This window comes from Mastacembelus armatus, chromosome 6 (assembly GCF_900324485.2).
Source record: "Mastacembelus armatus chromosome 6, fMasArm1.2, whole genome shotgun sequence".
In the NCBI taxonomy this organism is placed as follows: domain Eukaryota; kingdom Metazoa; phylum Chordata; class Actinopteri; order Synbranchiformes; family Mastacembelidae; genus Mastacembelus; species Mastacembelus armatus.
The window spans coordinates 82,954-106,835 of NC_046638.1; the positions used below are offsets into that span (position 1 = coordinate 82,954).

Below are 23,882 nucleotides of genomic sequence, written 5' to 3' on the forward strand. Positions count from 1 at the left end.
GCCCGTCATAGAGTAGTTCCTGTTAAATGCTTGATCTACAGCTACAGTTTTTGAAATCAAATAAAGCCTCAGTGTCAGCAGCTTTATTTTCGTCTGATTGCTGAATTTAAAATTAACAATGAAGATCGTAACTGAAAGACAGGAAAGTCTTTATTTAGGCCAAACTTAGGACTTTGTTGATAGAGTAACGTTAAACACACGCACTCATTTCCTATGGCTACCGCGTTCCGTTAGGAACTTAATGGATATAAATCGCAATAGCAATAAATAATTAATTGATTGATTACATTGTCTACGTTTTAGTTTAAACATTGTGTGTAGTTTTATTTTTTCAACCTAAACTCCCATCAGCCGCCGGTACTGTTTTGGCGACGGACCGCATGTTTTTTACGTGACTTCCGGTTCTGTCAGCGATGGCTTCACCGCCCCAGGACTTCACTCTGATCGGTCTGTGTGACGGAGATCTGGACCCAAACAGGCACCGTTCCTCATATCAGACCAACAAAGTAGGGGGTCATCCGGACTGGCTGCCGGGCATTTCCCGCCAGTGTCCGCGCTGCGGTTGCTGTGGGGCTCCGCTAGCCCACGTGGTGCAGGTGTATTGCCCCCTGGACGCCTCCCCGTCCCACAGAAACCTGCACCTGTTCGCGTGCCTGCGTGCGGAGTGCAGCGGCCGGGCAGAGAGCTGGAGGGCGCTCCGCTCACAGGCCCTGGACGCGAGGGTGACCGCGGCAACGACGGCCACGATGCCTGCCCCGGCTCAGGAGGCGCCTCTGCCGCTCACGGCCTGGTGTGACGCCGCCGATGACTGGGGGATGGAGGAGGGCGGCGATGGGTCGGGAGGTGCGGAGGAAGCCGCAGCATCTTCTGAGGCAGAAGGTCGGGTTGAACGCAGTATCATCAATAATGATATCAATAATCAATACGTTTGGAAATGTTGCCTTGCAGGGTGTGTTTGGTGCTGGGTCTTTCCCTACACTAAAATCACTAACCGTGTTTTTCTACCTAAATCTCATGAAACCTGTTTGTAGTGGGAAAGTCGAGATGCACCCTGCAGAGTCTGATGCTTCCTGAGACCTCTGCATGATCAGCCCCACGTCCGTTCAGATTTGATGGACTCCTGGTTCCAATAACTTTTCATCTCTCCGGTGTTTGCTCAGCAGACGGTCCCGCGCTCAGCGAGCAGGATGTCAGCAGCGGACTTCAGGGCCTCTGTCTGGAAGAATCGCAGGAGGGTGTTCCTGTCTTCCGCTCGTTCTTCATCGGCGTGGTCGAGGAGTCGGACCTGCGCGGAGAGGACGATGACCTGACGCGAGCCCGCGAGCTGCTCAGGCAGTACGAGAGGAGAGAGGGCGTGGCGGCGGGACAGCTGTGCAGCAGCGAGGGTGGTGACTCCGGGGAGAAGTACGAGAAGACGAGAGCCAGACACGGAGACGCCGTCTTCTCCAGGTTCATGAAGAAGATCTCGTGGTGTCCTCAGCAGATCCTGCGCTACTGCCGTGGAGGGAAACCCCTCTTCATCTCCGAACTGTCATCCAACCTTGATCAGATGCTTTCCACATGCGGCTCCTGTGGAGGATCCAGGACCTTTGAGTTGCAGCTGATGCCTGCTCTGGTCAGTATGCTGCAGAGGGAGGACTGCAGCGCTGAGCTGGAGTTTGGGACGGTCCTGGTTTACACCTGCACAAACAGCTGTTGGACCTTGGGATCAGGATCCACTGTGGAGGAGCTGTGCTTTGTTCAGATGGACCCGGACCAGCAGCTTTTTAAATGACTGAACAGTGAGATTAAAGGGAAAGGGATTTAGAGAACATGGTTTCTGTTTATGGCTCCTCAAAACATCAAAGAAATCTGACTACATTAAAAAAAAACTCATGCGGATTTTATTGGCTGATTCAAATACTGACACACTCAGCCCTCACTAATTTCACCAGAATTAAATCTATTGGAGCCTTCGAAACATTAAACCTCAATGATGGAATTAATTATAAGATAATTATAAATTATTAAAAAAATCAGCGTAGCAGTTTTGTGTGATTTTGAGTAGTTTAACCCTTTAATAGCCTAGCTGCTGTGGTTTTTCCTGCAGCTCAGTAAAATTACCTGCTCTGACCTTGTAGTCATGAAATGTTATTGTTAAAGAAGTGCCTAACATATCCGGTGACAAAAAACGGAGGGCACTTTATAATGCTCTTCTAAAATATTTTTCCAGGCCTGTCAAGCTGAATCTGGCCTACAGAGAATAAACTTGTTTACAACTCACACTCGTTTGTGAAAACGCACATTTTACTTCAACCTTACAATATTTTCTATATTTCACATCAGAACAGTTCGGGTTGAACACCAGAAATTCAGCAAAGGAAATGTAAATTGAGCTATAAAAATGTAAAATATCAGTTGAAGTTCTTACTAGACCAGCGTATCAAAAATACATTTTCTCACTTAACTGGCTAATAAATAATGACTTTAGCCTCCACAATGACATTTGATTGTGAGACAAGATGATTTATAGCCCTTTTGTTGTTTTCTACAGTTCTTCCAATTCAGCCATGATAAGTTAAAATCTTTGGTTCCTCAGTGAGGTTTGAATCGGTCGCACTAAAATTCCTGAGACAGAAGAGGAAACAGTAACGGCGTGATGCCCTGATCAAACGAGTCGACTAACCCTAACCCTGACGACTGCTGGCTGGTTTCCAGGCACTTGTGGATCAGTTTGGCGCAAACACGGTCATTTACAGTGGGGCAAAAAAGTATTTAGTCAGCCACCAATTGTGAAAGTTCTCCCACTTAAAAAGATGAGAGAGGCCTGTAATTGTCATCATAGGTATACCTCAACTATGAGAGACAAAATGAGGGAAAAAAATCCAGAAAATCACAGTCTGATTTTTTAAAGAATTTATTTGCAAATTATGGTGGAAAATAAGTATTTGGTCACCTACAAACAAGCAAGATTTCTGGCTCTCACAGACCTGTAACTTCTTCTGTAAGAGGCTCCTCTGTCCTCCACTCGTTACCTGTATTAATGGCACCTGTTTGAACTCATTATCAGTATAAAAGACACCTGTCCTAACCCAGAACCACACGGGGGGGACCTAGTGAATGACCTGCAGAGACCTGGACCAAAGTAACAAAGGCTACCATCAGTAACACACTACGCTGCCAGGGACTCAATTCCTGCAGTGCCAGACGTGTCCCCCTGCTTAAGCCAGTGCATGTCCAGGCCCGTCTGAAGTTTGCTAGAGAGCATTTGGATGATCCAGAAGAGGATTGGGAGAATGTCATATGGTCAGATGAAACTAAAATAGAACTTTTTGGTTAAAAACTCTACTCGTCGTGTTTGGAGGAGAAAGAATGCTTAGTTGCATCCAAAGAACACCATACCTACTGTAAAGCATGGGGGTGGAAACATCATGCTTTGGGGCTGTTTTTCTGCAAAGGGACCAGGACGACTGATCCATGTAAAGGAAAGAATGAATTTGAATTTGATTTTGAGTGAAAACCTCCTTCCATCAGCAAGGGCACTGAAGATGAAACGTGGCTGGGTCTTTCAGCATGACAATGATCCCAAACACACCGCCCGGGTAACGAAGGAGTGGCTTCGTAAGAAGCATTTCAAGGTCCTGGAGTGGCCTAGCCAGTCTCCAGATCTCAACCCCATAGAAAATCTTTGGAGGGAGTTGAAAGTCCGTGTTGCCCCAAAGCATCACTGCTCTAGAGGAGATCTGCATGGAGGAATGGGCCAAAATAACGTTTGATCTCTGTCATTGCCAACAAAGGGTATATAACAAAGTATTGAGATGAACTTTTGTTATTGACCAAATACTTATTTTCCACCATAATTTGCAAATAAATTCTTTAAAAATCAGACAATGTGATTTTCTGGATTTTTTTTTTCTCATTTTGTCTCTAATAGTTGAGGTATACCTATGATGAAAATTACAGGCCTCTCTCATCTTTTTAAGTGGGAGAACTTGCACAATTGGTGGCTGACTAAATACTTTTAGCCCCACTGTATGTCGTTTCCTGAAGAGGCAGTGTGATCACTGATGGCCTCCGGAGAATGGTAGGGCAGCATCACTGGGCTTGTGCTGCCAGTTAAGCTGGTGATACTGGTCTGACTGGTCGGGCTGGGCACTGCTGCTCAGACTGCAGATGTCTCTGTCGATGATCTCATTCACTGCAACAAAAACAACCAGGAAACATAATTATTGTACATTGCATAGAAATCTGTTCAACAATTGCTGTGATTTTTAGAAATCTAGTTATGGTTCATTTATTGTTTAGCAAACAATATATAAAAAGGTTGAGTATGAAAAGCACTTGTCAGGAGCTTACTGCTATTAACTTTTTAGGTTACCATATACAAAGTCAATTTCCACTAATTTGTTTTTAATGGAGCTTTCAACCTGATCTCACAGTCTTCATGGTTGTATATGGTTATACAAAAAAAACAATAGATAAACCGTGAGTCATCACTTATTTTCTATGTGTTTTGTAGAACTACTGTTTACAAGGTGAAGAATCAACTTTCCAACTTGGAGGAATTTAAAACATGGTTCAGGATCTCTGCAGTTCACCAAATTAAAGGGAATACATTTAAAGACCTTTTCAGCAGCACATAGAATACAAACCATTAATGTCTTGTTAAACACTCAAAATAACCAGAAATACTGAATGTTACCACAAAGATAGAAAACGACCGAAAATCAACTAATGTTACACTTTTCGCCAAGCAAGAAGACATATAAGACCTTTTTAAACGAGGTTAAGTCTTTTAAAACCTGCTTTTGGGAACTGAATGTGTAGTGACCCGAGGAAGTTTTTGCGGCTGTAATCGCACACCTGGGAACAGCTGTTTTTCCAGGTATTTTCTTTGTATGAATTAAGCATTTTTACATTTTTAGTACTTCATCATGAACAACTGATTGTTTACAGAAAATGCTTGAATGTATCGACCACAGGAATCTGTAAATATGTATGATGTGGTGAACACAAGATCTGTGTCTAAATGCAGACACAAAATACTAGAATATTTTATTTTCCTGCGGAAACAGAAGAGGGAGCCACTGGACACAACTGTTCTCTGAAATCTTTTTCCGATTATTAACTAATCCATTAATAACATTGTAAACCAGTACTTTAGCTAATGACCCAGAGCAGAATGAATGTTCAGTGCAGGTGAGAAATTACTGTATTTTGTTTTATTATTATTAGTAGTAACAAGACAAGGTGCAGTGATGCCCATTTTCATTCACAGTGGCAGCTGTAGAAGCTGCTCTTTGAGTCTGGGTCTATTTGCAGGACAGCAAATGTTTGCCTCATTCAGTCTATTCATAGCTGTGCTATGAAACCTGACACTCATGAAGCAAAGTAAACACAACTCTGATAATCATCAGCAGCATGAGCAGACTTCTTTTCATCACCATTTACTTGAGTACTGTGCTGAGTACACAATCACTTGAATAGACATAATCTACTACATAATTAACAGCAACACGCCACTAAAATGTATTTTTTAGTTAAAAAAAAAAAGGTTCACCAACCAATTTTGTTTGACCTTGTGGAGGGGCCCAACCCCTGGTTGGGAACCACTGGACTAAACAAAGTGTATATGATGTAGGCCTGACAACAGCTGCGGCATCACTGAGACCAGTAGACAGGCTATTATTAACCCAGATCAGAGAGGCACTGTATTCACACAAACACACACGCGACATACCAAAACCCTAACCCTAAATAACCAACATCACGGCAATAGAGACGACATCTGCAGCTCCACAGCAGAAACGCACACAACAACCTGCAGCCACTCATCAGTTAATCTGAACCACATCCAGTCTCGTCTCCATGAGCTCGAACTGTAACTGTCTTTTTTGTTCATGTGTCAGATGAACAAAAGCTCTCGATATTAGAACAAGCTTGATGCATCACAGCAGGCTGTTTTTTTCTGTCAGTTTTCATCAGCACTGTTTGTGAGCAGCTCAAATACACTTTTTATTTGATTTTTATTGCCAGCCCATCTTAGAGCCCTGCAACTGCCCTGTTGCCATCACATATAACATGATGAGAATGATAAACCATGCTCCTTCATTTCCTCGCATGTATAACCTCAATCAGAAGTCGTGTCACCATTATCTGGTTTGCTGCAGTAACATGTTCCAGTCCTACGGCAGCTGCCGTGCACTGACAAACTTTAAGCTCACTTGTGATTGAGTGACACCTTAACTGTGAGTAAAAGAACAACAGTAGTGTGCTGACCCCAGCTATAAAACACAATTATTGTTCATCTGTAGCTTTGGACTACCAGTGGAAAACAAGCTGTTAATGTAACACGGCTCTATACTAACTCATGGAAAGGTAAACGTGTACAACTGAAACGCCACACTGATCCTGGAAACATCATAAATTCTCCTTGAACACAGAGAGTACAAGTGTAACTTGTATTTTACCTGCATTATGGGTTGTTGTGGCCTTGATGCTGCTATGACAGTCTGATGTTGCGGTTTAACTTTCTGAAGCCTGTATAACATGTTTTGCTGTCAGGGAGTGAACCAATAAGAAAAATGATGTAAAGGTATTGCAGTAATCAGGAAATCTAATTCATAGCAACATCTGAATACAAACACCTCCTCACAAACCCACTGCTAATGAAAGTGTCAGTGTAGTTAACACTAACATCCCATTGAAATACTACTAAACACAGATTTGACCATGAAATTGTCAGTTCAGTGCCGACAGAAAATCCACTATACTGCCTGTGGATGTGTGTTTTCTGAGTCTGAGAAAACTCCAGCTCCTGTTCCACATGAGAACAAAGAAACAGAGACAGAGACACTTTTCAAGTCAGTTGTTAATTCATGAAGCTTCCTACCATCATCCAGTGTGATCTCCTGGAATCCTAAGGATCCCAGATTCATCTGGTCTTTTGCCTCCTTCTTGATATTGGATGCCTCTCCTGAGGTGCACATCAGAGAGTTTTCCTTGGGGTCAACGGGGGTCACAAAGGCTCTATTAGGTTGCAGGGATGGAGAGTGTTCCCTCTGAGTTCCAGCAGGGGAGGCCTGAGGGTGGAGACGGAAGGTCTGAGGCAGGACCGAGGAGGTCTGGGTAAATGTTGTGGAGATTTGAGGGGGGACTAAGGGGGTCTGTGGAGAAATGGTGAAGGTCTGCGGTGGCATGAGCGCAGCCTGAAGAACAGTCTGATGGGGAAGTGAGGAACTCTGAGAAGGTACAGAGGGAGAGGAAGATGAGTTGTGAGGAAGCATTAAGGAGGGCTCAAGGGGGACAGAGGGAGCAGGAGGACGACTGAGATGAGACACATAGGGGTAAGGAGGATCAGAGTGAACTGGAAGGTCACAGGAATCATCATAACGAAGATCTGGGCCGAATTCAGGTGGATCATGGGCAATGTGGTCCAGCTTCCAGTGCTCCTGCTTGATTCCAGGCAGGTAGGTAAAGCTCTGTGTTAGACTTCTTCTTCTTTTTCCATTAGAGACATAGAACTGGACTTGGACCAGACCCACTGTCTTCTTAGTGTAAGCAGGGACCTCCACTACAATGCTGGACTGAAAAATAAAAACACAATCAGGATTAATCCACAACTGCCTCTCAAACAACACCACATCTTCCCTGACACTCCACATATTTGTGTTACTACAAAGAGGTACACTGAAATGTTTGTGGAAATGTCCAGAACAATGAAAGATGTCTGCACAGTCCCAAAGGACTATTTTTCTTTTTTATGCCTCTTTTATTATCAGGAGTGAGACTACAGAGATGCAGACATCCTGAAACAAAGAGCCAGCGGTCAAACTCGATTCACCAACATCACATATATGGGAAGTACGAACAGACATAAGACTTTATTAACCCCCATAGAAGAAATGCATTTGGTCCCAGTTTCACAGTAACACAGAGGTCTCATAGCAGACAATCCAAGAAAGACAAAATACCGTAAATATTACCACGTTTAAAGAGAGTGGGATATATGTAAAGGCAAAATTTTACATCCATCCAATATCTATATCCACTTATTCCTGTTTTAGGGTCACAGGGATCTGCTGGGGTGTATCCCAGCTTCCTTCGGGTGAAAGGCAGGGGTACACCCTGGACAGCTCAAATTATAGAGCCATTTTATTGTTAAGCCTGTTCCTGTCAGGAAGTAATGTTGAAATCAGCCACTTGACACAAAAATGTTAAAAATAACTTTTTAGAAAAGTAAAAACATATTAGTTAAAATCCCACCAGCCAGTGAATCTGTAGGTAATGCTGTTTTTAATGCTAATTCTTGTGCCCAAATTAGTATTTTCAGGCAAATGCAAATTATCCCCAGACCGCCAGTTTTTTAAAAAGGTGACCTAAATGACAGTTACAACAGAGTAACTCTAAAATAACTCCTGAAATATCAGATGTGTTTTCCTTCTGGTTTCTAATCCAACTTATTTTAATCAGCCACGTATGGTCCCCGAGTTATTAGAAGTGTCAACAGAACTGAGTTACACTTTACAGGACGACAGAGGGCTCTGATTTCAACAAAAACGAGCAAAAATGCATTTGGGTGTATTTCAGTATTTCAGCAGAAGAGGAATGATACATTCAATAAAATGCAACATTAACATGTTTTTTTTTTAATGGGTCTTGAATAAAAGAGTCACAATTACATCCAAATTGCAAAATTTACCACAAACTGCAGCTCAGTGGTGATATGGCGACTCCTGCATCGTCTCCTTCGTCACAGGCTCTCTGTGGTTTCAGTGAGCTCTCTGCACTTCCTCTTGAGGGAATCCTGTCACCATCTTAGGTGACATTCAAAACTACAGTGTTTTTATGTGTGTTTCATTCTGTGAGGCTTGAAGAAACCCCTGATGCAAAATAACTGATCTTTGAGTCTCCTCACACAGAACATCAAAAAGGTCTAAAGGAACAGTTGCATTCACTTTATTACAACGATCCTACACAAGTGAAAGTGCAGAGATAAATCAACAAAGTGTAGTTCAAGAACTCCAAGTAAAAGTGTGGAAAAATGTCCTGTGACTGACTGAGCACCACCAGATAATGACGAGGGTCAGGAGATGATGAAACTAAGTTCTGATTTAATTATCTGTAGTAATTTTCTTTTCTCTAATCTTGAACCTTATGTAGAGCAAGCTGGCACATTGGAACTGCACAGTAGTTACAAATCAACAACTGTATCCTGTTGTGGGACAGTGTTGAAGAAAGATGTAGCACAGGCAGGCTCACTTACTTAATAGTTACTACTCTTTAATGCCAAATCATATTGTTTACTTCCGGTTCCACGTGGGATGCCAGGCCCCGCAATTGAGAACCACCATCTTCAAATGCAAAATGTATTTTCAGGTGTTTCTAAATGTTTATACTTACTCCACTGCTTTTCTCTGGCACAACTTTGGCATCCATTTCCCACAGTAATCTCCCATCTGAGGTGACAAGATATATGAAAGTTTGTCATTCGAGTATACTGAACATGAACTAAATCTGATATAAACTTAATGTGAATAAATTAACATAAACTGATGTTACCAGGTCCTTTCTCCATGAAAATAACTCTGGACTGTGCGGAGATGTTGGGTCCAGTGATGAGCAGCTCCTCTCCTCCCACTACAGAGCAGCTGACTGGACTGTAGTTCTCCACCTGAGGAAGCTCCTGACCAGAACGCTGGGCTGAAACACAACACTGATTTCTTTTTGCATTCAAGAACACAACAGACTCAGAAAGTGTTTCAGAAAATACCGAAACCCCATCATTTCTGTACATTTCAGGTTGAATTTTTATTGAAATTTAATTTAAAAATTGTTCTTTACAAATTTATTAAAACTGAAAAACTTAAATCTCTCTCAAAGTTTTCAGAGCCTTCGCTGTGGCCAACTGTCTCCAGTTTGGTTTGATGTGAGACATGTCTAGAACCTGCCTGGGGCCTGCCTGTGACAAATGGATCTCACTGGACAGTGGCAGTTGTAAATTTAATGAAGCCTTTGGAATCAACTGAACCATTAGGTTTGATTATCACAAAATACAATGTTTCGTTTCATCTGTATGCAGATGATCTACAAATCTATCTGCCTGTCGTTTCTAACTCCTCTGACACACTCATATCTGTCCGTAGGTATCTGGATGACATCATGCTCTGGTTATCATAGAGTTTTCTTAGTTTGAATGAGAACAAAACAGAATGTATCCTCTTTGGCACCCCCAACCTCCACAGTTTCACGGTTTCTGGTGTAGATTCTTTGACACTTCACTTTAACCAGATGGTCAAAAACCTAGGGATGACCTAAGATGATAATTTAGATTTCCACAAACAAATCAATTCTGTGGTCAAAAGCAAGCTTTTTTCAGCTGCGTCTTCTTCTAAGGTTAAGCCCTTCCTGAATCCCAGCGACCTAGAGAAAGCTATTCACACCTTTATTAGCTCCCGACTAAATTATTGTAATGCTTTTTATTTTGGAATTAACCAGGCTAGCATCCACCACTTGCAGCCCATACAGAATGCTGTGGCCTGCTTACTTCCTAACACCAAAAAGCATGACCATAGCTCCCCGGTCCTGTATTCCCTCCACTGGCTTCCTGTACAGTACCAAATTCAATTTAAACTTCTGTTATTCACCTTTAGTGCAATTAATGGTATGGCACCTTCGTATCTATGTGAGATTTTAAGCTCTCACCAACCCAGCAGAGCCTTGCGTTCTTCTGGCCAGTATCTACTGGAGGTCCCACGTTCGAGATGCAAGCGGTGGGGTGATTGCTCATTTGCAGTGGCAGGTCCCAGGCTCTGGAACAGTTTGCCCATTGGATTGCGTACCATCACTGACCAGCCCCTGTTCAAAGCCAAACTAAAGTCTCACCAATTCAAACTGGCTTTTCATACATAGCATCACCCTGTTTTCTTCTTCTGTTTATTTTCTGTGTATGATGTATTTTATATTCTTTTTTATTGTATATCCTTTATTTTTAGATGCTGGTAATTGCTGTAAACCACTTTGGTCAACCTGGGTTGTTGTAAGGTGCTATACAAATAAACTTGATTGATTGATTTTTGCATTAAGTAGGTCAGAACATGGGATCTGACCAAACACAATGTGTTTAAGCAATTTTAATCTTTCTGTCTTTATCAATTCCTCCATTGTTCTGGTCAGTGAACCCTTGGCGCAGCACGTGGAGCATGTAGGTCCGCTTTCACTGTTTTGGTGGATTCTGTTCTGTGACAGAGCTTCAGATGTCCTGCAGAGTCAGGCAGAGACACTGAGGAAAAGGCTGCTGGGAGACTGTCACTCAGCAGTAAAGGATATGAGAGGAGACGTATTCTCTGCTCTGAACAGCACCAGGCTCTGCTCAGCCGCTGCTAACACCACCCCTATGGTCAGAACTGAGAGCCGGATGAGAACCTGCTGCAGAGACCTGGGACAGGGGCCACTGTTCACCCTATCAGCACCACAATTACATGACTCAAACAGAGGCACCACTGAAAAGGCTTCAGCACAAGCCTCTGTCCCTAGAGGGATTCCAGCCAAAGCCCACACTAAAAGCCTTCAGAACATCAGTGCAGAACCTGAAGATGGAGGCTCAAACACTTCCCTTCCACTGCTCAGATTCAGGTGTGTCCAGGTGAGACTGAAGCTGGAACTGCTGCCAGGGGCTTCCACAGTCCGAAGGCTCTGAATATTTTGGGAACTGAGAGGTTTCAGTTTTGAATTTCTGAGAAATTAACTAAAAGTTCTAAAATAAACAACATAACATAAACATTTTAAAAGGATAAAGTGTCTAAAAGTCCAAAGTCCAAATACTTTCTGCACACGTATATTCACTTACAGAAATACTTGCTCTGCAGGAAGAACAACCTCACTGATTATGATCTGTGTTTATCAAAATTTTGCACACACATTAGGCAATATCTCACATCCTCAGAACTTCCTCCTCTGCTTGTTCCATCTAGTTTGAAAATAAAAAACCTTGCTTCACTCGCATTGGACAACAAAATCAAATGGAAATTTTTAATATAAAAAGTGACTTACAACACTCCACAGGTATAGACGACGTCTGCAGCCACAGCATCCGGCCATCTGACTGAGGGACAGGGACCCTGAACACAATTCGAACCCTTGTGTTCTTCCGGCCGATATCCATTTCTCCTTTCTTCAGCTCAATGTCAGCGTTACGTAGCTTCAGGATACCAGCACAGTCAATGCTTTGGAACAGAAACCCAAGAGACATTCTGCATTTCATAACCTTTACTTGCCACTTCATGGTACACCTGCAGAGTTTTGACCACACCTGGGATTATAGTGTTTTCATGTGTGTGTGAGTGTGTTCCACTAATGTGCACAAACATACAGGTGATTCACATTCCTGTCAAGTGCAGCAATACAAACATATAGTCCATCCATCCATCATCTATACCCTCTTATTCCTAACCAGGGTCCCAGGGATCTGCTGGAGCCTATCCCAGCTCTCTTTGGGTGGAAGGCAGGGTACACCTGGACAGGTCACTAGTCCATTGCAGTGCAAACATATTGTGAAATCCAAATACTAATGTTTGCTTTATGAGGAAGGAAATGCCTTCATATCAATGCACATAATCTACAGAAATCAAAAACAATTTGGTTACAATAAAACTCCAGAGGACACATTTCACTCAGGTCTTTGCAACGGACTGTCACCTAGAAGTACTGCTAGTGCTACTGCTTTGTACTGCTCGTTCTACTACTGCTCCCACTATACACTACTCACAAAAAGTTAGGGATATTTGACTTTTTCAGAATTTCAGAATGCACCTAAAATGCACTATAACCTTTACAGCTGAACTTAATTTGACCTTCTCTAAACTTTTGAATGCACATGTCCAACTGTTCAATGTTTCGGTACTTACTGCATAACATGGTGTTCTCTAACAAGGTGATTACCACAAAAATCACAACAAGTGTCTGATCCATGACCATCGACCACTAAATGTTCTGGTTCAATGACAGTTCGTATTTAAACAGTCCTCTTCATCATGCTGCTCACATTTTGACATCTGACAAGACGACACCTAACAATTGACAAGTTATTGAGACACTGAAATTTTTTGTTGTGGTATACCCAGCACTGTTGTTAGCTTTTGTTTCAATAAGTTGTTTGAGATGAAGAAATTACCATTGCATACTTCTACTTAAATGCCCTACTTTCATGATATAATATCACTGTAGTATGAACTTTTCACATTTTCCATAAATTTCACCTGAAAGTCAAATATCCCTAACTTTTTGTGAGTAGTGTATGAACAGCCTGCAGCCACTACTGCTGACTACAAGTCCAACAGCTGCTAATGCTACAACTTCAGTCAGGCTATTATCAATACTTCTGCTACTACAGTTAGCCTGTAGCTCACAGTTCATTACCTGGTGCACATGTTGTTTTCTGGAAGCAGAGGGATCTCCAGGACTTTGGTGCAGTCCATTATTTTCTCCTGGCAGATGGTGGTAACCGTCTTTCCAGTCACCCGGTGGACCTGATAGAAGGAGTGGGGGCGGAGGCAGCGGTCATCTGCAGTGCCGATGAACAACAGCAGGCTGACTGCCTGCTCGCTGTATCCGTTGAGCTGCAAACAGAAATTCATGACAGACAACAGTCATGGCAGTCAGACTTGATTAACCATTTTCACACTGTGCAAAAACAGAAAGGTGCTGTAATGAAAAGATCAAATGGTAAACTGGTAGATACTCTTAGAAATGGACCGTAGTCAAAATGTTAAATTATTCCTTGAAACTGTGTGCTCTGATTTGAAGGCGCTATGTTTACACAATCGAACTTCCAACCAAGGGACATCATGGCTTGCCTCAGGTTTGCCTCAGAGACTGTAAGTGCTGCTGCGACATATCCATTTAGTGTGTAGAATCAGTCAGCAGTCAAAATATCTCCTGACCCCATGATTACAATACATGACACTGTAGGAGCATGTGCTTAATAAGTCACAACTATAAGATTAGAGATTAAACACAGAGTGATATTTACACATTTTATGATAGAGCATCTACTCCGTGCTGCTCAATGTTGAGTAAGGACTACATGCTGCTGTCAGTTTATTAGGTACACCAATCTAAAACTAATGACTAATGTCTGTAATGCACAGTACACAACACCACAAACTCCAGCATCCAAAATATTCTGCATCTTACAAAGAGCAGTTTCTATTATTTCTATATGAGTCTGGGAATGTGGAAGGGACCACAACTGTGGAAAAGACCTTGTGTGGTAACAGTACCAAAGACACAGCACCCAATGCGTCTCAACAGCTACAGGCCAGTGGCACTGACGTCCCACCTGATGAACACACTGGAGAGGCTGGCCCTTGTCCATCTCCGCCCTCTGGTGAGCTCATCTATGGACCCGCTCCAGTTTGCTTACCAGACTGGCATTAGGGCGGATGAGGCCGACTTCCTACACAGAGCTCTTTCTCACCTAGAGAAGGCTGGGGGCACTGTGAGGATCATGTTCTTTGATTTCTCCAGTGCTTTCAACACCATACATCCGAGACCTCTAAGGGAAAAGCTGGAGCACATGGGTCTGGACCTCCATCTATCAGACTGGATTTTGGATTACCTCACCAACAGTTTACAGTACGTGAGGGCACAGGAGTGTGTGTCTAACATGGCAGCCTGTAATACAGGGGACCCGCAGGGAACAGTCTTGGCACCGTTCCTCTTCACCTTTTATACTGCAGACTTCATGTACAGCTCACTAAACTGTTTCCGGTAAAAGTTCGTTGATGACTGTGATCGTTGGCCCCAGTTCAGACAAGGATGACGGGGAATACAGATGGATGATCCAGATCAATGCAGGGGAGACTAAGGAGCTTGTGGTGGACTTCTGCAGACATAGACACCATTCACCAACACCAGTGAACATCCAAGGAATTGACATTGAGAGAGGGTTTGTAAATATACAATATACCATGGTGCAATAGTGTCAAATTTTACTTTTTATATTTTTTCCATTTTTAATATATTTAAAATAATTGATTAAATGCAAAAGGACACAGTAAATAAACCTAAACAAATGGCTACAGCAGGATTGAGTTTTCATCAGTCTAAAGAGCTCTGCTGTTTGCTGTGGATTACACCCTGCAACCATTGAACCATTGAAGTTTCCTGTGTAACGCAGCAGCTCACGCTTGTCTTCACTTTAAACAGTGTTAAACAGAGTTTTCACACATCATCTGGTTTCAGCAGCGACACCCAGAATAGCCCTGTTGGTGTCGGTTACACTGATGGAGCTTCACGAAAGGACAGTGATGGGCTCACAGAGTGTATCACCGACTACATCATCTTCTGTGCTGACAGTATTTTTCCGCAAGAGACTGTCCTTTGTTACCCAAATAACATGCTGTGGGTAAAGCCATTCTAAACAACAACACAAGGGCTTACAGAGCTGGCAGCAGGGAGCAGGCGTGAGCAATCCAAAGCGAATGGAAATTAAAGCTGAAGGAAGCCAAGGGGAAGTATGCGAGGAAGAGTGGAAACTCTGTAGGCCCTGATAGTGTGAGCCATAGGATCCTCAAAGCCCCCGACCCTCACCTATGTGCAGTGCTTCATCATGTCTTCAGCATGAGCCTGACTCTTCAGAGGGTTCCGGTGCTGAAGACACCATGACCCAGTGGCTCCAAAGATCACAGACCTGCAGTCCTAACGTCACACATCATGAAGACTGTAGAAACTCATCCTAAATCATCCTTGACCCCCTTCAGGTTGCCTACCAATCCTGGCTAGGAGTTGAGGACGCCATCATCTGTGTGCTCAATCGTGTTTACACCAGAGAGAACTGTGAGGGTCACGCTTTTTGACCATGTTCAACACCATCTGGCTGGCTCTACTGGATGAGAAACAGACAAGAGCAGGTGGATGCCCCCCCATTATGTCCTGGATTGTTAATGACCTGACTGGCAGACCACCTGCAGCACTGTATGTGCTCATTGACAGTGATCAGCAACACTGGGCTGCAGGGTTAGGGTTAGACCGTCCTCTCTCCATTCCTCTTCACCCTCCACCCCACAGACGTCAGCTACTGCACAGAGACCTGCCACCTTCAAAAGTTTTGTGACGTCTCTGCAGCAGTTGCATGTATCAGCGAAGGTGAGGAGACTGATGACAGGAGGGTGGTGGAGATAACAAACTAGGACCAGGCCGAAACATGGACGCACTTATCATAAAGCAGATTCTTTTCCCTTCAACATCTGCCAGAAAATGCTAAGGATGTTTCGTGAGTCTGTGGTAGCCAGTGCCATCCTCTCTGCTGGTATGTCTCATAGCACCCGACTGAGGGTGAAGGACGTCAACAGACTCAATAAGTTCAGGCAGCAGTGCCAGAGGAGAACAGAGTCTAGGATAAAGACAATACTGGACCAGTCTTCACACCCTCTCCATGACGTGCTGCTCATCCACAAAAGCACATTCAGCCAGAGACGCATTTCCCGATGATGCAACACAGAGCACCACAGGAAGTCATTGCTCCATCAACCTGATCAACTCCTTGCTCTGATAATCGATACATCTATTGATCGATGCGGTACATATTTTAATTTGTTCATCAGTCTTTCCTGTTCAATCAATCTGCTTTGTTCAGTCTGATCATAATTTCAATCTGTTCGAACTGTACTGTGGATACGTATATTATAAATACTGTCTATCATTTATAAGTTGTTCTTTTTTTATTTTGAAAGATGAGATTTTTTATTATTTTTACATTTTTATTTATATATTTAATTTTTTTATATACATTATATTTCATATATGTGGAATGGTGCATCGTAAGAAAACAATTTCCTGCAAAGGATTAATGAAGTATGAAGTTTGATTCTGATTCTGAGGAACTGAAACCAGAGAATGACTGAAACATGGCGGCTGTGACTCCAGATGAAGAGTCATCCATTAATCACAGGGTGTGCTGTGGTACAAAAAATACTCTAGAATGCAGATAATTTCACATACTACAATAATCATCAGTTCTTTTTCTGTTGAACCTTAATGTAAATGGGTTGACTACATTTTCTAAAACGCAATCAACATCCTACTGTACATCAGATAAAAAACCAGGCTGAAGTCAAACTGAATACGGTGCTCATAAGTGAGGATTTACCTTTACGACAGGGTGCCCCTCAGCAGCTGCTTTAATGGACCCTCGGCTACCTTCTGTCTCATAATGCGCCCTGTGGTAGGACCTGGGCTGGACCTCCAGCTTCAGCTCATACTGGTCAAACTGGCTGGGCAGAGGCCAGTCCAGGGGTGGAGGAGACAAAGCCCTGGAAGCAGAAGCATTTACGATCAGATATGTCATGAGTGCTATGTCGTAAAATATTGGAAATGTGAAGGGAGTTCACTGCATTTAAACTATTGTAGTTTTTATACTACATGTCCAAAGTACACAAATGATTCACCTTCTCTCATATATCAAGTAGATTTTACTGCCCTGCATAACACAAATATATTTAGGGACAGACGTGACATGATTATGTTTGACAGCGCCTGCCTACAACCCTGATTTAATGTAAATCGGGATTTAAGTCTAGTCAAATTTTCCTTATGTCCACTGAAGCTTCCTGCAGTTATCACAGAAAACAGTCCAAACTGTCCAGCATCAGAGTCCAGAAATACAATTATAAACTGTCCGACTGCTGTGCTGCAGTCCCAGAGTGAACTCGTCAAGGTGTGCTAAACAGAGTAAGTAAATTCTGTTTAGCACGTCCTGCTGTCCACCAAAGATATACTTAAATATACTTACACCTAATATTCTAAAAGACACATTTTAATCTGTGAAAGATGACAGCTAGTCATCTTGAAATGTGCACATAACTACAGACAAGAAGAGTAATTAATGAAAAGTCATGTATGAGGCAGCAGGGGGAACCAACAAAGCAGCAGAACCAATGCAAGAAACTCTGTTTTAAATAAGAACATTTAAATGTACTAATTACCCCAGTGAGTGTCACTAACCTGAATAAAGGAGGGTTTCCAGGTTTGGGTTTGTTCCAGCTGAAGTGTGAGGGCACCTGAAGAAAAAGCTCAGCCAGGCCATCATGTTCACGCCCCTCTTCTCTGGGAGAATCCTGGAAGCCCTCTAGCCCAGGGTCTCCCTGGCCGCCCACAAGGCCTAGCTGGCTCCCTGAAGTCCTCCTGGTCTTGGAGGGGACGTCCAGCTCCTGGCAGCCAAACATTAGGAGGGGCCCGAGGGCACCCGCGGGGCTTCCCAGCCAGGTGTCATCTGTCACGCTGCCCCTTGGAGAGGTGCCTGGGGTCGGGCTAGGTGAGTGGTGAGGGGAGGGCGAGCGGGCATGGGAGTCGGCACCAGAGTGCCGCCTCTTCCCACAAGGGGAGGTCGGTCTGGATGATGGCCTGCAGGGAAAGTCGTTGCGAGGGAGATTTTCACAGTGCAGTTTTTCTGTTACATACAGTTTAAAAATACAGGTGGGGAGGGTGTAGGTATAGTCACAAAAATTAGGCCAACTATTACGCACACCATAAACAAGCTTAATTGTGTGCTAATTATTACATAAATGGTTCTATATCTACTCTGCTATATGTTTTATTTGTCCTTTCACTGGAGAGGAATGAAAACATGCAGGGTGCTCCTGCCACTGCAATCTGCACATACCTGACTTTTTATTCACTTTCAGAATTTACTGATTTCCTCACTGTTACAGCAGAACTCTGGTGCACTGACCTGCTGCCTAACACACTGTTCATAATCAACTAAACATCTGGAAATTGACTTACCTGGAGGTGGGCCGGCGGTGCAGCCAGCTCTCCTCTGTGACACTTGTGCGAGGGGAGTGGCAGGGTGACTGACGGGGTGACTGATGGGGCGACAGCATCGGGCTAAAGGCTAAAGGATGCTGGTATTTTTGTTGCCATAACTCCACTCCGAACGCCCCACCCCCACAGCCTGGGGACCCCAAAGGTGACTCAAAGGGGGACCCCAGGCCAAGACGGGGGGCATCGCGTAACTCCCCCTCCATGTCGTCGTTGAGCAGGGAAAAGGACTCGCAGGAGGAAAGGTCAGACATCCAGCTCCTGGACGACAGGCTGCTGCATGGGCTCGGGCATAGCACTGGGTCACGATAACAGGGGTCCAGGGGCAGGTAGAGCTGGTCTCGTGACCAGGATGTCTCAAGGTAGCCCCCCTCTGCCCCACCCACTGCCAAAGCTTCCTGGTTAAAGCACAGCTCTGCATGGTTGTTAGGAGTGATGGAGGTAATGTGGATACTTGGGCAGTCAAAGGCCCTGAGGTTCCCCTGGGACCCTGACTGGGTCCCCTGGGACTGGAAATCAACATGTTGGTGGATGTACCGCTCCTGACAGTTGGGCTGCTCGGCCACAGCCTGTGTGGAAGAGGGAAGTGTCCTCACATCGAGGGCTGCACCTGGGAGGGGCCAACATGTAGATCTGATGTTTTTCACTGTGAGATACAAAACGTTTCATAGCAGAGGCGGCCATGTTTGAAACAGTGAGTTTCATAAAAAGAAATGCTAACATCAGTGCAGACACTACTCCATATAACATATATATTTAACCCAAACCCACTTTATTTAATATGTTGCTGCAACTGTACAAATTTATTTTTTAATTGCGCTGTCTTATTCTGTCCATTTACTTGTGTTCTTTCATGTGCAGTTTGTTTTTTAAAGGTTGGTGTTTGTCGACCATAAAAATGAGATGATCAGTTAATAGTAAATCAATAGAAAATCACCCAGTAATTAATAATGAAAATCTGATGCTTTTCTGTTAAAGTTGAATGTGAGTTTTTAAGAACGGTCTCCTTTGAATTTGGGAGTGAGGAGGAACATTTCCCACTACTGCCTGACAACCTACACGCAGCTGCAGTGAACAGACCCCTCAGCCCTTCTGTCCACTGTCATAGGTCAGCTGATGCATGGCAGCTCATCACGCCATGCTGACGCTGGGAGGAAGGGCGGAGGGGTGTCCTGATGCATCCACGCCCCAGAGAGCACCTTCAATACACTCTGACCCACAACATGTGGTAGATTCATACACCGGGTTGATTGACAGCAATACTTTGATATTTTCCCTCATTTATCAAACAAAATAAATTACTGCCACCCTCACTGATCTGAACCGTGAACATCAGATGCTTTCTGTCATTGTCAGTTGAATATTCTCAAAAGAAATTAGGATGTTATTTTATCAGGATCAGGTAAAACAGCTGCACTAATTTCGGTGACAGATATCACACACACTCAGGTCGAAGCAGAAACTGCGATGTACTTCAGCAGTCTCACTTGCTGCTGCTTTGCAAGTAAAACCTCAGTGTGAACAAAAACAAATGAGAAGTGATGAACCCCAGGGCGTGGGGCAGCTGTGTGCCACAGAGTGGTTAGAAAAGCAGGAAGTAAAACCTGCAGACAGACTGCTGAGTGACATGGTGTCTGCCTGCTGCAAGACTGAAACACTCATCTACACTGCATCTGTCTGTCCATGCGTATAAAACGAGACAACGAAAGAACAGTAGATGCACATGTTTATTTTCACCTATTGGGTTATAATTGTGCGCTTTGAACTTCTGATCACATTTGCTACTAAACTAAACTAATGCTTCATGAGGACAACAGAGAAATATGGTTTTATTTTCATCATAGATATCTGAAGATTATTGTCTTAATGAACTGATTATTGGTTTTGCCTGTAAAATGTGAGAACTGTCAGAGAACGGTCCAATTTGAGAATAGTTTACATGTTCAGAAACGCCTTTCACCCCAGTCTGAATCGTCAGGAGGAAATAAGCCGCCAGAAACTGAAAACAACACTTCTGTTTTCTATCCTGGGAATCATCATTTTAGTGCTGTAACCATTAATTGCACTGAATGTGATCTGTCTGTCAATCCCTGAGTCCATTAAATTCAGTATTTTTACTAAAACATATAGACCAGAAAATATCTCATGTTCTTATCAGAGACAGACTCACTGATCCAACACTACGTGTAATTTATTTCACACAGGAACCAATGCAATCAACAATTGCTTGATTACATGATTATATTTACTTTACATTAGAAATTCATACTTTATGATGATGAAACACACACAATCCAGGTTGCCCCTAACAATTATTTCATAATTAATGAATCTACTGACGATTCAGACTGATGATGTCCTCAAAAAAATTTTTAAGTCTCTGGTTTCAGACTGATGAACACCATCTGCTATTGAGTGGAGCTTCTAAACTAATCCAGAACAAATTGACCAGAGTCAGTGGTCATGTTAGAAATGAACAGCATTAACTGTAGTATCACCTGCACATGTGCGTGATCTCTGCTCTGTCAGAGCCAGAGCCCAGTCGACTCAGACTGTAAACAGTGACGGCCGTGCGTCTGGAAAAAGACGGGCCTCTCATTGTTGGTGAGGAAGAACCATGTGAGCCATAATCTCAACCAGGTTCTGGATTCACACATTCATTGTTACTGTCAGTCTCGGGATGGGATGTGGACTCAGCAGCACACACACTGAATCAGCTGCTGCTGCTTTAACTGACCAGCATCATCAAATACATTCAAACTATAGCTTTCTGATGAATAACACTGATCATTGGTTTATTCAGTTTCTTTTGGTCCTCATTTGAAAACAGCTGATTACCAAAATAAGACAACACATCTTCCTGTTAGAATTTCAAAGTAAAATCCCAGGTCTAAGATACTTAAATGGTCCTGCTATGGATTCTGTGAAAAAGCCACTGAAGGCCAATCGGTCTAGAGGTCGAGCCTCTGCACTGGCACACCAGTCAAAGTATGACGACTACAGAGGAGAGCCCCTGAACACATCTTATCATTTTCCACTTCTCTTTAGCAGAGATTGTTACAGATGATGCTGGTATAGAAGGATGATGTTTTTGCCACAAAACAAATAATGATGTATGATATAAACTAGTTTTCTAAGAGTCAATAGGAGATAGTCTTAGTTCTACATCAGATCAACTACTAACATAATAAAACACAATAATACAGTATTCGCAACAATTGATTGAGATCCACATAGTAAATGACGCATCACAGAGCAGAAACAGTAAAAACGGTATAAACCATCTCGTTTCTTTTCAACTTGAATATTTTGTTTCTTTTTTTACCTATGAAATAAACATCACTTTTTGATTTTGAACTGTTGACAAAATATATTTAAATCTATCCGCCAGCGAGAAACTGTGATTGACATTTAATGGTGTAATTAACATTAATTTAAAAACATTGTTATACTAACTAGTTATAAAAATAATCATCAGTGGATTAACAGAGAAAACAACCTTGGCCTACACAGGAGGTGAAAATGAGCAAAGTGGAAATGAGTGGCACACCAACATGAGCTGTGCCATCGGCAACGATTTAAAACATGTAACTTACCATTGATTCAACTATGTTCTTAAAGCAGATGACACAGAAAACAAAATGTTAAGCTTCGAGTTAACCCACTTTTGACATACACAATTGTAAATCGTTTAACATTTTAGAGGGAATTCAAATTAAAGTTTTCATCCACCCTGCAAAAGTACTCTTATTTTGAAAACGAAACTCCGGAACCTCCACTGTACTTGCTAACTGTGGCTAGCTTCGGTCTTTAGTCAAATTGATAATACGGCGCTAAAATGTTCTGACCTGCAGTTTCCTCCTCAAACATCAGCCTGAAGTCCAGCTCCTCGGCGCACTCCACTGCAGACATTGGACCGGAACACGAACTAGCCGTCCTCGGAGGAGCCGAACCGACCTGTCTGTCGTACAACCGACCTGTGTCACTCGCTGGAGCAAACTCTGTTTGAGCCGCAGCGACACGTCGAATAAAGCGCATAAAGTTGTTAACGGGTCGTTATTGGGTCGGTACCGGCGCTGCGCTGCGCACTAAACGCGGAAAAGTCACATTTTGTGCGAACTCGGTGTTTTCGGCCGCAGCGACTTTTTAGCTGCTTCAGGCTGATCCCTCCGCTGCCTTCACGGGCCACTCGGAAACCACGGCACCAAGTAAAGCGATGTGAGGAAATTACAAAAACGGCCTGAAATACAATTTAAAAAACGTAAAGTGTGTAAGGTAGCTAAGTACATTTATTCACGTACTGCACTAAAGAACAGCTCTGTTTTAATTTGATGCCATTTTATACCTATAATACTCAAATGTATCTGGATAGTTATTATAGAAGTGGCAGACCACACGCGTTTACAGCCCCAGTTTGACTCTAGTCGTCAAATTAAAAGTACAAAACATTTAGCAAGACTTCAGTAGTAAAAAAAAAAAATCCTGTTTTTTTTTTCTAATGTCTGTTAGTCTAATATGTGTGGAAGCATAAAGCTCAAAGTTCAGTTAATGTAATGATAAGCTGCCACCTAATTTTAATGAATTGAATTTGAATTAACCTGCTTATTTATTTGTATTATGAGAAACCGCCACAGGCTACAGCCCTCACTGATGATACGGCTTGTGGCAAATGTCCTATTGAATACTGGCTGTACTGTATAAAACCAAACACATGAAATCAAATACCAAAACTAAAGGTTTGACACACAACTATAGCATTCTGGCATCGCCAGCTGTCTTCTTAGTGCAGTCCACAGCGCCCCCTACAGTGTGGGAGAGTAACAGCGGGAACAACGCCACACACTCCCCCTCACAGGAACCATGAGCTTTGGGGAGTAACAGACCTTCCCCATGGCGAGTCCATGGCTGTATTGTAGCTTACAATAATACTTTAAATAAGATCTGTGGTGATCTTATAAAATATGACTTTAACCTGGTCAAGACCTCTATAAGGAGAGGAGGATGAGAGAAGAGAGGTGGGAGATGGAAGGAGAGGAGGAAAGAAGAGGAGAGGTGGGGAGGAGGAGAAGAGGTGGGAGAGGAGA

The 23,882-nt window shown here is 43.1% G+C and overlaps 2 protein-coding genes across 5 annotated transcripts; one reads left to right on the forward strand and one right to left on the reverse strand.

Moving 5' to 3' along the window:
- The first annotated feature begins 302 nt into the window (after window positions 1-302).
- On the forward strand, window positions 303-2,264 carry pdcd2l (programmed cell death 2-like). Of its 2 annotated transcripts, none has more exons than XM_026310585.2 (2): window positions 303-879; window positions 1,161-2,264. In XM_026310585.2, exons 1-2 carry the CDS (start codon window positions 414-416, stop codon window positions 1,772-1,774), a joined length of 1,080 nt encoding a protein of 359 aa, XP_026166370.1. In that variant the 5' UTR covers window positions 303-413; the 3' UTR covers window positions 1,775-2,264. The 2 variants fall into 2 exon arrangements, with proteins under 2 accessions (XP_026166370.1, XP_026166371.1); XM_026310586.2 differs by having other exon boundaries at window positions 305-879; window positions 1,164-2,264.
- Window positions 2,265-3,952: 1,688 nt separating this feature from the next.
- On the reverse strand, window positions 3,953-23,078 carry LOC113132821 (nuclear factor of activated T-cells, cytoplasmic 3-like). 3 transcript variants are annotated; one of them, XM_026311178.2, is made up of 10 exons: window positions 22,647-23,075; window positions 18,763-19,444; window positions 17,983-18,381; window positions 17,129-17,291; window positions 13,396-13,595; window positions 12,031-12,203; window positions 9,541-9,681; window positions 9,382-9,437; window positions 6,872-7,565; window positions 3,953-4,177 (listed from the first exon to the last, which is right to left on the reverse strand). In XM_026311178.2, the coding sequence occupies exons 1-10, from the start codon at window positions 22,834-22,836 to the stop codon at window positions 4,041-4,043; spliced, it is 2,835 nt and encodes a 944-aa protein (XP_026166963.1). In that variant the 5' UTR covers window positions 22,837-23,075; the 3' UTR covers window positions 3,953-4,040. The 3 variants fall into 3 exon arrangements, with proteins under 3 accessions (XP_026166963.1, XP_026166964.1, XP_026166965.1); XM_026311179.1 differs by having other exon boundaries at window positions 18,763-19,408; window positions 22,647-23,071; XM_026311180.1 differs by lacking the exon at window positions 3,953-4,177 and adding an exon at window positions 6,328-6,536 and having other exon boundaries at window positions 22,647-23,078.
- Between the last annotated feature and the right edge of the window lie 804 nt (window positions 23,079-23,882).